This window comes from Astyanax mexicanus, chromosome 24 (assembly GCF_023375975.1).
Source record: "Astyanax mexicanus isolate ESR-SI-001 chromosome 24, AstMex3_surface, whole genome shotgun sequence".
Classification (NCBI taxonomy): Eukaryota; Metazoa; Chordata; class Actinopteri; order Characiformes; family Acestrorhamphidae; genus Astyanax; species Astyanax mexicanus.
Window position 1 is genome coordinate 20,640,186 of NC_064431.1, and position 14,703 is coordinate 20,654,888.

Consider the following 14,703-nt stretch of genomic DNA (forward strand, 5'->3'; position numbering starts at 1 on the left):
GCCTAAATCTCCTCCGATAATTCTGCCCATCAGGGGAATTCCTGCGCTGGTGTTTTCCAGCATCTCGGTCAGCAGTTGCGTGGGTGGACAAACGGACCAGATCCTGACGTAACGTTCTAGAGCACAGCACATCGCTGAGTGGCCGACAGGTGGGCGAGAAAAGAGTCTCTTTTACTGTAGATAGCCAACACAAGTTTGTTTCTCTATATGAACAACATGAAGTATTGGGACATCTGCTCTTTTACAGTTTCTTCCCAACTCAAGGGTATTAAAAGTTTTCAGAGATTTTATCCTGCCCTTGTTGTAACTTGTCCCAAATAAAAATACTGGATGGTGCACCATCTTTCCAGAGAACACAATCTGCAGCTTAATGCTGGGGGGCTACATACCATTCTAAGGACAGGAGCAGTTCTTCGCTTGCTATTAGGCACTGTTTATCCTGTTTATCTGCTTTAGAAAGTCATTTTCTATTGGCATGGCAATACTTTTACGCTTTTACAGGGACTAGACAAGCTGAATATGTGCATTTCCATGCCTCTTTCAGCAATGGAAGCAAGTTAAAGCAGCTGAATGTAGCATTTAACAGAAAAGGGGTGTCCACCAACATTTGGATACCCCTTGCAGAAGTTTGCATGGTAAATGGTGGCAAAGTTGTCAGTTATCAATTCAGCTAGTTGCCTTTCCAGAATTTGTTGTTGTGCCATATTCTGCCTACCTGACAGAACAGAATTTCTTTACATTTCTTTTGCTTCTGTTTGTACTGTAAATAAGGGTTAATCTACAGTTACAGTAGATACAGAGGAATTGCTTGTGTAATCTGTTGTTCTCTGAATGTAATACTGCAACACTGCTGTGTGATGTTTCCCCACAGAACTTCAAAGGAAGTCAGATTTTTGCACAACACCCCATCTTTTTCGTCATCTATTGTTTAACATAGGACAATAGCTTGCCTCAACTAGCATCCAAAAAAGTGGTTTCACACTGCAAACGAACCGAATCATGATTCAGTTGATCCGGACCAAATTTTGGGTCACCTTTCGCACCTGCTATTTTGGTTTGGATCAAATTAGTTAGATGCGAAAGCACCCTTAGAAGCATACTGTAGTTAAATCTGATTGGTTTACAGTCCGCCATTCTCATCTCATCCTTCGATATTTCCTTTCCACATTTCCTAAGTTTCTCCATCTGCTCATTCCCTCAGTGATGGACGTGCAGCATTATTGTCCAGGGCACTTTTTTCTTTTTCTTTCTTTCATTTTTTTTTTTTTTTTTGAGAATGTTGACGAGCCGGTCATTCTCCATGAGAAATTAAACGAAAACAATGATGTCATCCCCTCCACTAACCCAGGCGCAGATAGCACTTTTTCCCGCAAGCAAATAATGATAAAAACATGATCTCACCCCTCTCTTTTCCTTCTTTCACTTCTCTCGCTCTCTTTCTTTCTCTGAACAGAAGGACACACCACAAGCTTTATGGCACATAATAAACAGTAGCCGCATTTTTTCCGAGGGACCCGACAATGAGGTACTGTTTACTCGCTGCGCCCCGACCGGGATCTAAGCAGCATTTAAGACAGCTTAAAAAAAAAAAAAAAAAAAAAAAAACGACAGAAAAAAGTGGCACGGGCCGGCCCGACAAAAGGCCTGAGTATTCTAACACATGTAGTCGCAGCATGCCAGAGAAAATTGAACATCATTTAAGAGCTCAGGGGCGAGAGAGAGAGAGAAAAAGAGAGAGAGAGAAAGAGAGGGGGAGAGAGGGATTAGCAGCGAATGAGTGTTTTATCATACTTCTGGTGCTCTATAGGGGAAAAAAGGACAGAACGAGACGGTCAGAACTGCTACATGTGGCAGACAGCCAGCCCGAGCTATAGATGAGAAAAGCGAGAGAGAGAAAGAGGGGGTGGAGAAGAGAGAAAGCATGAAAGAACACAAAAGACATTGAGTGAGAAGAGAGAGAGACAGAGGTCATAAAGAAAGTAAAAAACGAATGAAAGAAAGCAGGAAAAAGTAAAAGTGAGAAAAAAGTCAGAAAATAAAAAGAAAGAAAAAACACAACAAACAAATAAAAGAGATGGAGAGTAAGAGAGAGAGACGTGAAAAAATAGAGGTAGACAAGTAAACAGACATGAATTGTGAGAGAGACACAGCATAATGAAAAATAGAGAGACATAGCAGTTGAAAGAGACACATAAACAGAGAGTTAAAGAGACATACAGAGACACAGAGAGATAGAATACAAGAGAATCAGATAGAGACAAAGAGAGATGGATGGAGAGACAGAGAGAGTCATAGAGAGACACAGAGAGACAGACAAAAAGGGAGACAGACAGAGTGAGAGAGATAATACTCAGCGAGACAGAAAGGGAGACAAATAGAGAGATACAGATATAGAAAGCAAGAGAAACAGATAGAGAGACACACAGAGAAACAGATACAGAGACAGAATGAGAAAGACAGAGAGAGAGAGAGAAAGACAGGGAAATACGTTGCAAGACAGAAAAGGAGACAAATAGAGAGATAGAGAGCAAGAGAAACAGATACAGAGAGAGACATTGAGAAATAAACAGCAAAAGAGATGGATAAAATTGTGAGACATAGAGAAACACAGAGAGACATAGCCATTCAAATAGAGACACAAATGAAGAGTTAAAGAGAAATACAGAGAAACAGAGAGATAGAATGCAAGAGAATCAGATACAAAGAGACAAAGAGAGATGGATGGAGAGGCAGAGAGAGTCATAGAGAGACACAGAGAGAAAGAGAGTGGGAGAGACAAATAAAGAGAGAGAGAGACTGGGAAACAAAGAGTGACAGAGACAAATAGAGATAAAGAGAGACACAAAGAGCGAGAGAGACTGGAAAGACTTTGAGGCAAGTAGAGAAAGTAAGAGAGACAGGGAAAGACTTTGGGAGACAGAATGAGAAAGACAGAGAGAGAGAGTGAGAGAGAGACAGGGAAATAGACAGAAAGAGAGACGAATAAAGAGATACAGAGATAGAAAGCAAGAGAAACAGATACAGAGAGACCCAGAGAGAGAGAAAAACATTGAGAAATAAACAGCAAAAGAGATGGATAAAGAGACAGACAGAGGGAGGAAATGAACTAAACCACATCCTCTCTCTCTTTCTCTCTCTCTCTCTCTGTGACAGTGATGAGTAAGATGCGCTGGCTGGGTCGTGGAGCTCAGGACTGACAGCGTTATCTGTCACCCCCCCCTCACCCCTCCTCTGGGCGAGCCCCTGGGCTATGTGAAATGAGACACCGTGTACCAAACAACAGCTCTGCTCTTAAAACTTTCCCAGACTCCCCGGCTCTTTGATGTGTGTGTCAGCGGGCCATCATCTCTCCGCTCCTGCTCCTCAGGCCCGTCGCCCGGGACGACGGCAGCTCATCTGCATGGGGCGGAGTGGTGACCTGTCACAGCAACCAAACCCCAAAAGGGGTGGAGCCCTGGAGCCACAGGCTAAACACATGGGGAAGTGTGCATTAGTCTGGGCAGAGTAGAGTGTACTGGGAGAGTATACAGTACCAGGACTCGCTTTCTGGGCCACAGTTCAGTTTAGCTCTTAGACCACTTCAGTTTCTGAATCGGTTTCTCTGATTTTGCTATTTATAGATATATGTTTGAATAAAATAAACAGTGTTGTTTTATTCTATAAACTTCAAACAACATTTCTCCCAAATTCCAAATACAAATATTGTCATTTACAGCTTTTTTTTTTTTTTTTTTGCAGAAAATGAGAAATGGCTGAAATATGCAATAAAAAAAATATGCAGAGCCTCCAGACCTCAAATAACGCAAAGAAAACAAGTTCATATTCATAATGTTTTAAGAGGTCAGAGATTAATATTTGGTGGAATAACCCTGGTTTTTAATCACAGTTTTCATGCATCTTGGCATGTTCTGCTCCACCAGTGTTACACACTGCTTTTGAAATAACTTTTTACCACTTCCGGTACAAAAATTCAAGCAGTTGAGCTTGGTTTAATGGCTTGTGATCATCCATTTTCCTCTTGACTATATTCCAGAGGTTTTCAATTTGGTAGAATCAAAGAAACTCATCATTAAAACTCTTTTGGAGAGTGTCCATCATAATTCATTATTGTGCAATTTTGGCACTTCTACAATATCTATCAGATTATGTGGTCAGATTATTCTCAATATTGTTAAGTTTTGAAGTCCAGAGAATTAAGTGGAACTGAAAAAGTAAGTAAGGGCTACTCAATAGAAAAAAGTGAGAGATACATATGATAAATATGTTATAAGTGTATTTTAACAATAATAATAATTATAGCTAGGCACTGGAACAATCGCTATTGTTATTACTGTCCTTAGTGTTGTCATTGTTATTTTGCTTTGGTGGTGGTATTGCACTGTGTTGCACAGCCATACAGTATTTCCTAGACCTCTCTGTTCATTGGGCAGGGGGCCCTCGGTAAGGCCTTTGGTGGGGGAAAGAGGTAGCAGTGCAGTGTCAGCAGTAATGGCAGCAGTTGTGGCATCAGTAACAGTGGCAGCAGTAGTGGCAGAATTTGTGGCATCAGTAACAGTGGCAGCAGCAGTGGCTTCAACAAGAGTGGCATCAGCATTAGCAATAGGCAGAAGCAACAGCACGTCATCGACGTACATCAAGACACTGTGAAGTCTCATTATTATTGTAACACCCAAAGACAATGGTGCTGTTTACCAGCCCATCCATCCTTTGATCTACCCCCCACCCTTTTGCCCCCATCTTACAATCTACAATCCCACCCCCCTCCATCCACTGTACACTCCCCCTCCAATATCCCTAAAGACCCCTTCACACCCACCATGCATTACACTGCAAGACAGAGGGATGAAGAGGGGGAAAAGGGAGAAAGGAAAAGAGCGAGAGAGACAGAGTTGGGAAGAGGGGAGTGATGAGGGGGCGGGGACTTTTTGATGTCTTTGCCAGAGTCCAAGAAACAAAGGGGTCTAATTGTAAATGAGCTAATTAAGTAAACCGCTAACGAAGCATGAAAACAATTTGCTTGACCCGACGGACGAGCCGGAGAGAGACGCTTGGGAGAGGGAGGGAGAGGCGAGAGAAAGAGAATGAAAGAGAGAGAGATGTGACGAGATAGAGAGAGAGAGAAGAGAAGAAAATTAAGAAAGAGACAGAGAGAGAGAGAGACACTCTCTCTCAAGAAAAGGGGCGAGAGCGAGAACACAAGGCAGAGAGGGATGCTTTGGAGACAGGGGTGAGAGACAGATAGGCAGAGAGACAGACAGAGAGAGTGAGTGAGAAAGTAAGAGAGAGTAAGAGAGGGATGCTTCAGAGAAAGAGGGAAGGGCTGAGAGATAGCCAGACAGAGAGAAAGAGTAAGAAATGTGTGTGAGAGAGAAAGAAAGAGAGACGCTTTAGAGAAAGTGGGTGAGAGACAGAGAGAAAAGAAGAGAGAGAGAAAGAGAGAGAGAGAGAGAGAGATAATCAGGGCCTGACAGCGGTAAGGAGTTACAGGCAGCTACCTGACAAAACACACTCTCAAACAGACATGCTCACACACACACACACACACACACCAGTGGATAGGGCCGCTGAAAGGAAGCAGGGTTTGAGGGGATATGTCAGTATGGGTACCCGCTGGGGCGTGACCTGCAGACATGTGCACACCGGCTTCCTGGAAGAAAGTATTAAGTGCAGCTTTGGGGGAAAAGTCATGGGAGAAGGCCAAACTCCAGCAAAAAAAAGACAAAAAAAAAAGCTGCGTGTCTTCAGACTAGAGCTTCAGACTAAGCTTCCACATCAGGATCGGGTTTCGGGCGCTGCCACCTTCTCCATTCATCACGCCGAGCCCAGCATTTTTATTGGTCTCTAATGGCTGAATGAAAGCTTCACTATGAGGCATGCTGATACTGTAACAGGGCTGCTGTATACAGGGGAATACCTCTGATTTCAAACTTCTGAATATTACACTACTTTAATCGATTTAAAGGGTTCAAAGTGAGGATGATTTGGTAAAATGCAATATCACGGTACCTGACACACTATATGGACAAACGTGTTGAGACACCTGCTCGTTTATTGTCTCTTTTAAAAAGCAAGGGTATTAAAAAATAAAGAGTTTATCCTGCTTTTGTTGGAGTAACTGTCTCTACTGTCCAAGCAAAAAAGACAGAGACTAATGTTTTCAATGTGGCATTGTTTCAATAGGCTTCTGTAATGTCACAAGATTTATTTCAATCCAGTGTTGCTGGATTCAGTTTTCGCCAAGATCTTGCAGCAGCATTGATGATGGTGGAGTCTGACCACTGCACAAAGCCTTCTCCATCCAGCACATCCAGGTCTGGACTCATGATCTCATGCTCCCTGAACCCTGAACTCTTTCACAATTCCAGACCCATGACTCATGGCATTGTCATCTTGGAATATGCTCGTGCCATCAGGGAAGAAAAACATCCATTGATGGAATAACCTGGTCTATATTCAGTATAATCACATAGTCAGCTGACCTCATTCTTTCATACAGCACATACTGTTGCTGAATCTAGACCTGCAGACCAACTGCAGCATCAACCCCACACCATTTACTTAGTTAAATCCAGGTGGCGACTTTTTTTTGGGGGGCCAGGCAGTGTAGTATTTCTTCTGTTTTCACTTGGGACAGGAGACACTGTCCGTTTGTTTTGACAGTGGTGTGTGTTTTTAACACAGCTGCCCTTCGATCATACAGTGTTCAGTCCCACAGCGGCTGAGAATCTCTCACTCCTCCACCATCAATAATCTCCCTCTCCTCCACCTCTTTGCGGAATTCATCCCTTGCTTTTCTGTTCAAACATCACACCTGTAGACCCATACCGCTCCCCTACCACTCGGCTCTTTTTTGCTGTGTGTCTGTGTGTGTGTGTGTGTGTGTGTGTGTGTTCACACAGATGCAAGAGTGACAGAGAGTGCTTATTTTGTCATCAAGATGCAAATTCAACTGTTGACAACAGAACAGTGAGCCATTTTTAAAGTACTGTTCATAGAAAACGTGAGCTAATTAGACCTGAAGTTTTAAATTGTATTGCCTGGTTTTCAACTAACTGTGTATTTAGTGTTGTTTTTTTTATTACACTTAAGAAAAATTTTATAGATTTGAAATATTTAAAGAAGATTTGATGGAGAATAAAAAGATGTTTGCTCTTACAGCCTACAACATATAAACCAGGCAATTAATCACAATACTGTGTGTGGTCTATAATTTAACCTACAGTATATGGTAGCTGGGGGAGGGGGAAATCACTACACACTGATAGTGAGCTTCAGAGCCTAGGGGATGCACTCAGTATGCAAAAAAAAAGATTGCGCCAAAAGCCAGTAGCAAAGAAGCGATCAACAGTACCAGAAAAAACTATTTACAGTATTTAAGTTGATTTAAGATGTGTCTGTAGTTCAAACTGATGACTGTGGGCTTGCAGTGTCATTAAGCTCCAGTCATTGTATTTAATTGCATAGAAATCTTTCCATGTCCAAATGGTAATACGTGCATCTATAGCCTCAACCAATTACAGAGCAGTGCAGCAACCAGCAGCATCTTTGTAGTAGTAGAAAATGTTGAAACACAGCTACCAGCATCTGTTTGAGGTGTCCTTTTTTGCTCTGGTAAGTGGAGGCCACTAGTGGAAGCCTCCATAAACACATGTAGCACATAGACAAGTATGTGAATAGATATGTTCACGCTTCACAGTCAGTCGTCTACGTAAAAGCATGGCCAAACACATGGTATACAAAGCATGTATTTCTCTGTCCTTAGAGTAACAGATTGTGCTTCAATGGCAAATGGCAGCTCGGTTGTCACTTACTTGATAAACTGGCCCATGTCTTCACAGAGTGCCTCGCAGCCTGGCCATTTACACTCGCCATGGCCGTAGAGCGGATGAGTGGCTGTGTGTTCCTCATGGGTCGAGCTGAAGGACAGATGGACAAATTATGGTTAGCGATCTAGTTTACTGCTTTTCAATCTCTCACAACACAAGTTCTGTATAACTAAGCCTTAAAAGAGTCCATGCTTGCAAAATATGTTATATAAAAAGATGTGTAACACAACATGCGAATGTTGTGGCATCTTGGCATGAAGTTGTAGAGGTTGTAGAGGTTCCTAATGGAGTTCTTTGATAATCTATCAGTTCCTGCTGCAGGTTTTGCATAGGGGTAGAGTGTTGATAGTGGCATGGTATCTGTGTCTTCAATGCAAGGATTTGAGATGGCAGTAGTACAGTATTCGAATGAGCATTGTCCTGTTGGGGTAGAGAACCAGATTATTCATTCAGAAATGGAAGGATCTCTGGTTGCAGGACCTCATTAATGAACTGCTGTGTTGTCAGAAATGTTAAAAAAGTGCCTGTAATGAAAACCAAAGGTGATCCGGCATTGTACAGAACGTCACCAAGATGAAAGCAGGTCTCTTCACTGAAGATGACCCACTCCTATTCAACAAGTCACTCCAAGACACCATTGGAGTGTCTGGTGACAACCCACATTGACAACCCACCAAGATTCATTCCTGTAGGTTGACTCCCACTGGGTGCACCTATTTTATTTTGATGATGAGGGTACTATATATGTTTCCTCTACAAAGTTCTCCAATATAAGAACGCACACACACTCTACAGGCACAGCAGAAGGAGGGACAATTCTCGTTTAGATGTACTGCTCGATCCAAACAGCTTGTCAGCACATAAATGCACACCATTTGACTATTACACACAGCAATGAAATCTGACATCCAAGTCTCTATGGTGCACCACTGCTGAAAAAGCACGCATACTTCCACTGTGGGCTGGAAACTTTGGTCGTTTTCAAGGATTTTTGACGTCTCTTCTGAACGGCAGCATCCTTTCAAAAACACCTGATGTGAGTGACATCGAATCCCCCATCAGCATCCAACCTCCATCAGCGTCCAGCCAAAAACAGCCGACCGCAAACACAAGGCCTAAAATCGAGCACCCTCTCTCGCCGACTCGTTCAGTCGGCTCACTTACGGATAAGGTGGCTTTGAAGCGCTGACAGAATAAGCTGGTGGAGAGTTGGAGTTGGGGGGGTGGAGTTGGCGGGTGGAGTTGTGTTTAGTTTGAGATACTGCCATTGTGTTTGAGGGTGGGCAGCTGGAGTTGCGAGGTTTGGATCGTGCCTTCGAGCTTGGCTTCTGAAAAGACCCACAGCATCTGTCTCTCTCTCTCTCTCTCTTTTTCTTACTTTTGTCTCATTTAGTTCCTTATAAGTTCCTTGAGTTTCTTTTGAATGTTTCTTAATTTGAAGCTGTGTAAGAACACTTAATGGTGCTTTTATGAACTGTCATGAAAAGCTTTTTAGAAGAAAATGTTTGCTGAAGGTTCCTTAAAGAACCTTTACAGAAGATTGAAGAACCCCAGAACATTCCCTAGAACATTCATCTTTTACAATATACACTGTAAGAAATGGTTAGTAACTTGTAAAACCTCTGGTTTACTGCAAAGATATACAGGCTCCTCCAAGAACTTAAACTCAAATGCTCTTAGAACTGCCTGTAAAAACCCGTTTGAACTGATGTTCCTCGATAAACTTCAGGCCACTATATTTGCGACCAGCGCTGAAGAAGTTCTTAAATGCACCTCTTGACCATGAGGTACCTCTTCAAGAAAATGTAGCTAAAAGTACACTATCTTTACCTGACTAAAATAAACTTTAACTTGTTGCAAAGGTTTTTTTGTCTAAAGTATCTAAGTTCCTTTTCTAGAAGGTTCTTTAAAGAACCTCTAGAAATTCATGATTCACAATTTCAAAGTGAATAGCCCCTAAAAGTTATTGAAAAGTTATTTAGGAATCTCTCTTAGGAGATCTAGAGTTTCTTCAAGGAACTTCCAAATCAATGAACCTCCAAAATTTGCTAAAGCATCTAGTCTTTTCTTTACACTGCAGTTCTTTTAGAAACCACATTTTTATTAAGGTCGTTTGATAGATTTTTTGACAGAGAGAGTTCAACTTGTTCTTGAAGGTTCTGTTAAAAACAATTTCAAGATAAGAATCTCCAAGAACCTTCCTTCAAACAAAGTAGCCTTCAATAAAAATGGGTTCTTTGAGGAACCAACTTTCATATTAAGGAACCCCCAAAGTTCTATCAGGCACTTTTGAGAGCACTGAGGAACTGCTCTCAATGATATGATATGATATCATGATTTCAGAATAACCTAGAGTTTTTTCAAGTCATTTTCAAATTGAAGAACCTCATCAAGGTTTTTCTCTCCCTTCCTCTCTCTCGCTCCCTCTCTCTCTCTCTCTCTCTCTCTCTCTCTCTCTCACTCTCTCCTCCACAGCCATCTTTCATTTCAGACCCTGGCTAGTGGCCACTGGCTAGCATGTAGCGTAGGCACTGCGACCACAGTATCTTCTGTCATGTGTCTGATTGCTGCTAAGCATGAGTTAGGATAAGTGTGTGTATGTGTGTGTGTGTATGTGTATGTGTGTGTGTGTTTTCCTTGTGGTGGTTGAGGGTCCGGGGAACTCGTCCCAAATCCACATCAGAGCGCTGTTTAACGCAAAGCAGCTTGCTTGCAGATGAGGTTCCCCCTGATGTGGAGCAGCGCACTCGTACACACACATGCACACACACTCGTACACACACTCATACACACTCGTACACACACACTGCGTTCTCGTTGTCAGATGTGCTGGCAGTGCAGAGCCCACTCAATTCAGAAGCTGCTCCGACTCTAGACATTACAAACTACTGGCAACCACATCGTCCACATGCGCCATGCATTATCCTCGCCGCACTGTTTTTCTTCTGTTCGGCATGTGTGTGTGTGTGTGTGTGTGTGTGTGCGCGAGTGTGTGTGTGTGTGTGTGTGTGTAACGCTGGCCCAGCATGAGCACACACAGCGAGGAGAACTGGATGGGTTAGAACACCCAGCGAAAAGGGATGGATGACTCCAACGAGCACAAGCTCGGATAGAATCACAAGGGTGTGTGCGTTAGCATTAGCTTTTTTAGCTAGTTTTCTTGCTTGTTTGCATTTATATGTATGTGTGGTGTGTGTGGTGTGTACTCACTGGGTACTCTGCAGAGGGGTGCCTTTGGAGTAAGGCATGATATGCTCGTCACTGGACTCCCCCTTGGTGAAGGACGAGATCCACTCAAAGAGTCTCGCTCTACAAAAAAAAAAAAAAAAAAATGTTCATCATGAACCAGAAAATGACAATGAGGGCCACAAAGATTTACTACAATGAGGAGACATGTGAGTATCCCATATGCACTATACAGTAGTGCATCATAGGATCATAGGATATGGATATGATGAGGTGGTCATATGAGTATAACATCATTAAAACTCTATTAAACTCATCATTAAATGTTTTAATCAGATCCTCGCAAGAAACTCCAAAATCCAGCAGCATAAACTCTTTTTAGTACCCTTGATTTCATACGAAACAATGAATAAACAAGCGTCCAAATACTTTAGTCTAATATAGTGAGTCTCCTGCGATTTCATAAGTGTGTGTTTTGTTTTCTTAAATGTAATAATTCAAGGCTGGCGCTGTCAGGGTCCAGTTTGATGTGCAGGTGTAAACTGCCCTGGGTTAATTTAATATTTGGTGCTTGTGCGAGTTCTTCAGAATATGGCGTACCTTTAGCGTCCCTAGCGCCTCTGTGCTAGTTTAGCATGTGTGTGTGTGTGTGTGGATGATAAAAGTGCACTGGTTTAGTCCAGGTGGGAGAAGGGTGTGTGTAAGTGTACCAGAGTAACAGAGGCAACAGAGTGTGAAGTTCTGTATTTTGTATACAAAGCTGTATTTTAATATTACTGGTAGGGATCTACGAAAATATCAGTATACAGCTCTGGAAAAATTAGGAAACCACTTCATTTTCTGAATCAGTTTCTCTGATTTTACTATTTAAAGCTATATATTTGAGTAAAATTAACATTGTTGTTTTATTCTATAAACTACGGACAACATTTCTTCCAAGTTCCAAATAAAATATTTGTCATTTAGAGCATTTATTTGCAGAAAATGAAAAATGCCAGTATTGATTCTCAGAAAACAAAATACAGTATTGATATGGCAATAAATTGCTTACATGTTTCACAAAATTGGTGTCAGACAGAGATTCGTTTAGTGTTGTGTTTAAACTCCGCCCACTAGATAGTAGCTGTGTTCTACTATGTGTTTAGATCCCAAGGTTCTGATTGGATAAAAATATCTTCAATATGCTTAAAAATGAATTGTCACAGCTTTATCTTATCATTAGCTTCTTGCCAATACAAAGCCCTTACAAAGCCCTTACATTTACTAAGTTACTACCATTAGTATTAGGTTTAGTTATATAATATTAGGGTTATATAACTACATATTCTGTACATTATATAGGCAAAAGGGTCAAATCAGGAGGTCAAATGCTAATAGATAGATAGATAGATAGATAGATAGATAGATAGATAGATAGATAGATAGATACTTTATTGAGCCCAAGGAGAAATTCTAGAAATATGTTGTAATATGTTGTTTCTTCCCAAAGAAAAAAATCAAAGGAATAAAAACTATAAAAACAAATGTTATCCTGCTTTGGTTGGAGTAACTGTCTCTGTCTATTGTCTATGAGAGCTTAGAAGTATTTCTACTAGATTTTAAAGATACTAACATTGTTTTGAGGATTTGATTGCATTCAGTGACAAGGGCTGAACTCATTCCATCCCAAAAGTATTGGACGGACCATGCATCATCCTTCTGAACCCACACTTTCTTCGAGTCTGACCCTCCACTCACCTGTCTCTCTTTGGAGTGTGCACAGAGTTCTGTCCATTTGGCAAAGGATGATGGGGGATCTGAGGTGAGACCTTGGAGGCCGAGTATGAGGTAGAGTTGGAGCTGTTGGTGCTCAGGTCGAGGCCTTCGTGCTTGACGGCCTCCTCCGCGCTCTGCACTACCGCCACGTCCTTCCACAGCTGCTGAAGATCCGTGGGACACATGGCTGAGAACAGAAACAAAGAAAAAGAGAAAGAAGATGGCAGGTTAAAATCTAATATAATAAAGTAGCAAAAACATATACAAAAATCGTAAGCATTAAATAAAAAGGTGTACTAATAAATGAGCAACTATTTGTTATTTTAGATTGTATTCTGTAATACTTTACAATAAGGGTACATTAGGTAACAATACCTATTACGCAAATTTAAGTGTTAAATAAGTATTTACAGACACCTAGTAAGACTTTATTAAGCATTACATATTTATAATAATCATGTCTCAACTTCTAATTATCATTTACAAGCATTAACTAATAATCAGTTGAGACATTTCTTAACCACTTAACAATGTTTATTATGGTCATAATTACTCTTATCTCTGACCCTCATTGTGTTACATCAATCAAGTGTTACAGATTATTCATTATATTATTACACTTGTCAATAATTCTTAATGTGTTTATTGCTATTTTAGTATTCTACACTCTTACTCCCAAAATTCATGTGGTCTTGCCATGAGCACACAGGCCAGTGCTCAACCTAACTTTAAAGTTAGCACCTCACCACTTACACAGATTTACATAATAATACATACATTTATGTATATATGTACTGATATGCATGCCACTGTTTATATTGATATCTCATATATAAAGCCTACAAATAAAGTTAATACTCTTTTTTTAATTGGAGCACCTATAGCTAGTTGATAGTCACATGACAGGTATAGTTAATATTAAAATATATTGATTATCTGGCTATAATTGCATTTATTGGTGGGTGTCAATGGGATCTACAGTATACAGAGTATTATATATTAGGCAAAAAGTAAATTTTGAGGTCATGAGCACCTAAAGCTCTCACTTATGCTTTCGGAGGCTCCGCCTACCTCTCTCCGCCCAGCTTTTAGGTCAGAATCGCACAGGACACTTTCAGAGGTCTTGAGGAGGATGTCTCTATACTGTAAGTCTATAAGTTATATAGTTATGGGATTCGTGTTGGCACAACATGGACCTGCCTAAAATTACTGTGGATTACTCTGGGTTACTATGGTTTTAATGTTATGGCAGATCAGAGTGTCTAAGGTTTGAGTCTTTGCATCACCCCCTCCCCTCCCTTTGTCTTGAACACAAGCCAACTGGCACAGTGCATCTCTCCCTGGTGGATCATAAAGCCTGGCAGCACGCTGACATTAGCATGGCAAACCCATAAAACACCCTGGGCTCACCCTGCACCATCCTCGGCTGAGCAAGCGGGACTTGTGAAATTTGTTGGAGAGCGAGTAGCAGCGGAGGAGGAGGAGGAGGAAGAATCGGGCTCGTCCCAAATTGGAGGAAGCGAGCGGATAATTCCAGCCTTTTTTTGTTAGCTTTCCACATCTCCGCAATTCCCCCGGCTGCCCCTATTTGTAATTATTGCTGTCCTGACTAACTTTGGTGCCCCCTTCTGTCACCGGCTGTATTAATCTTGGCGAGGTGGTCTCTTTTCTCTGTCCATTTTTTTCCCCTTTTTTTCCGACAAACTTGCTGAATTCGGGGTTGTTTTTGTTCCTCTCACTTTTCCTCCACTCTCAGCTGCGACGGAGGAGAAGGAGGGGGCTGCTGCAGGTTGGAGGGAGGGTCGAAGGAAGGGAGTGAAAAAAGGCAGAAGAAGAAGTAGAAGAAGAAGAACAAAAAAAGGGTGTGGATAATTCCATTGGCCACTACATTTTCTCCCCTTCCCCCTTCCTCACATTCACCCCCACCCCTACCCTG

At 41.6% G+C, this 14,703-nt stretch overlaps 1 protein-coding gene across 2 annotated transcripts in view; it reads right to left on the minus strand.

Moving 5' to 3' along the window:
- foxp4 (forkhead box P4) overlaps positions 1–14,703 on the minus strand; it is a 226,470-nt gene that overhangs the window by 42,322 nt on the left and 169,445 nt on the right. For both annotated transcript variants that reach the window (XM_022682717.2, XM_049472009.1), the window contains exons 7-9: positions 12,750–12,954; positions 11,037–11,135; positions 7,812–7,916 (exon numbers count right to left, since the gene is read on the minus strand). In XM_022682717.2, the coding sequence (XP_022538438.2) occupies positions 7,812–7,916; positions 11,037–11,135; positions 12,750–12,954 (409 nt within the window). The remainder of the gene's footprint in view (positions 1–7,811; positions 7,917–11,036; positions 11,136–12,749; positions 12,955–14,703) is intronic.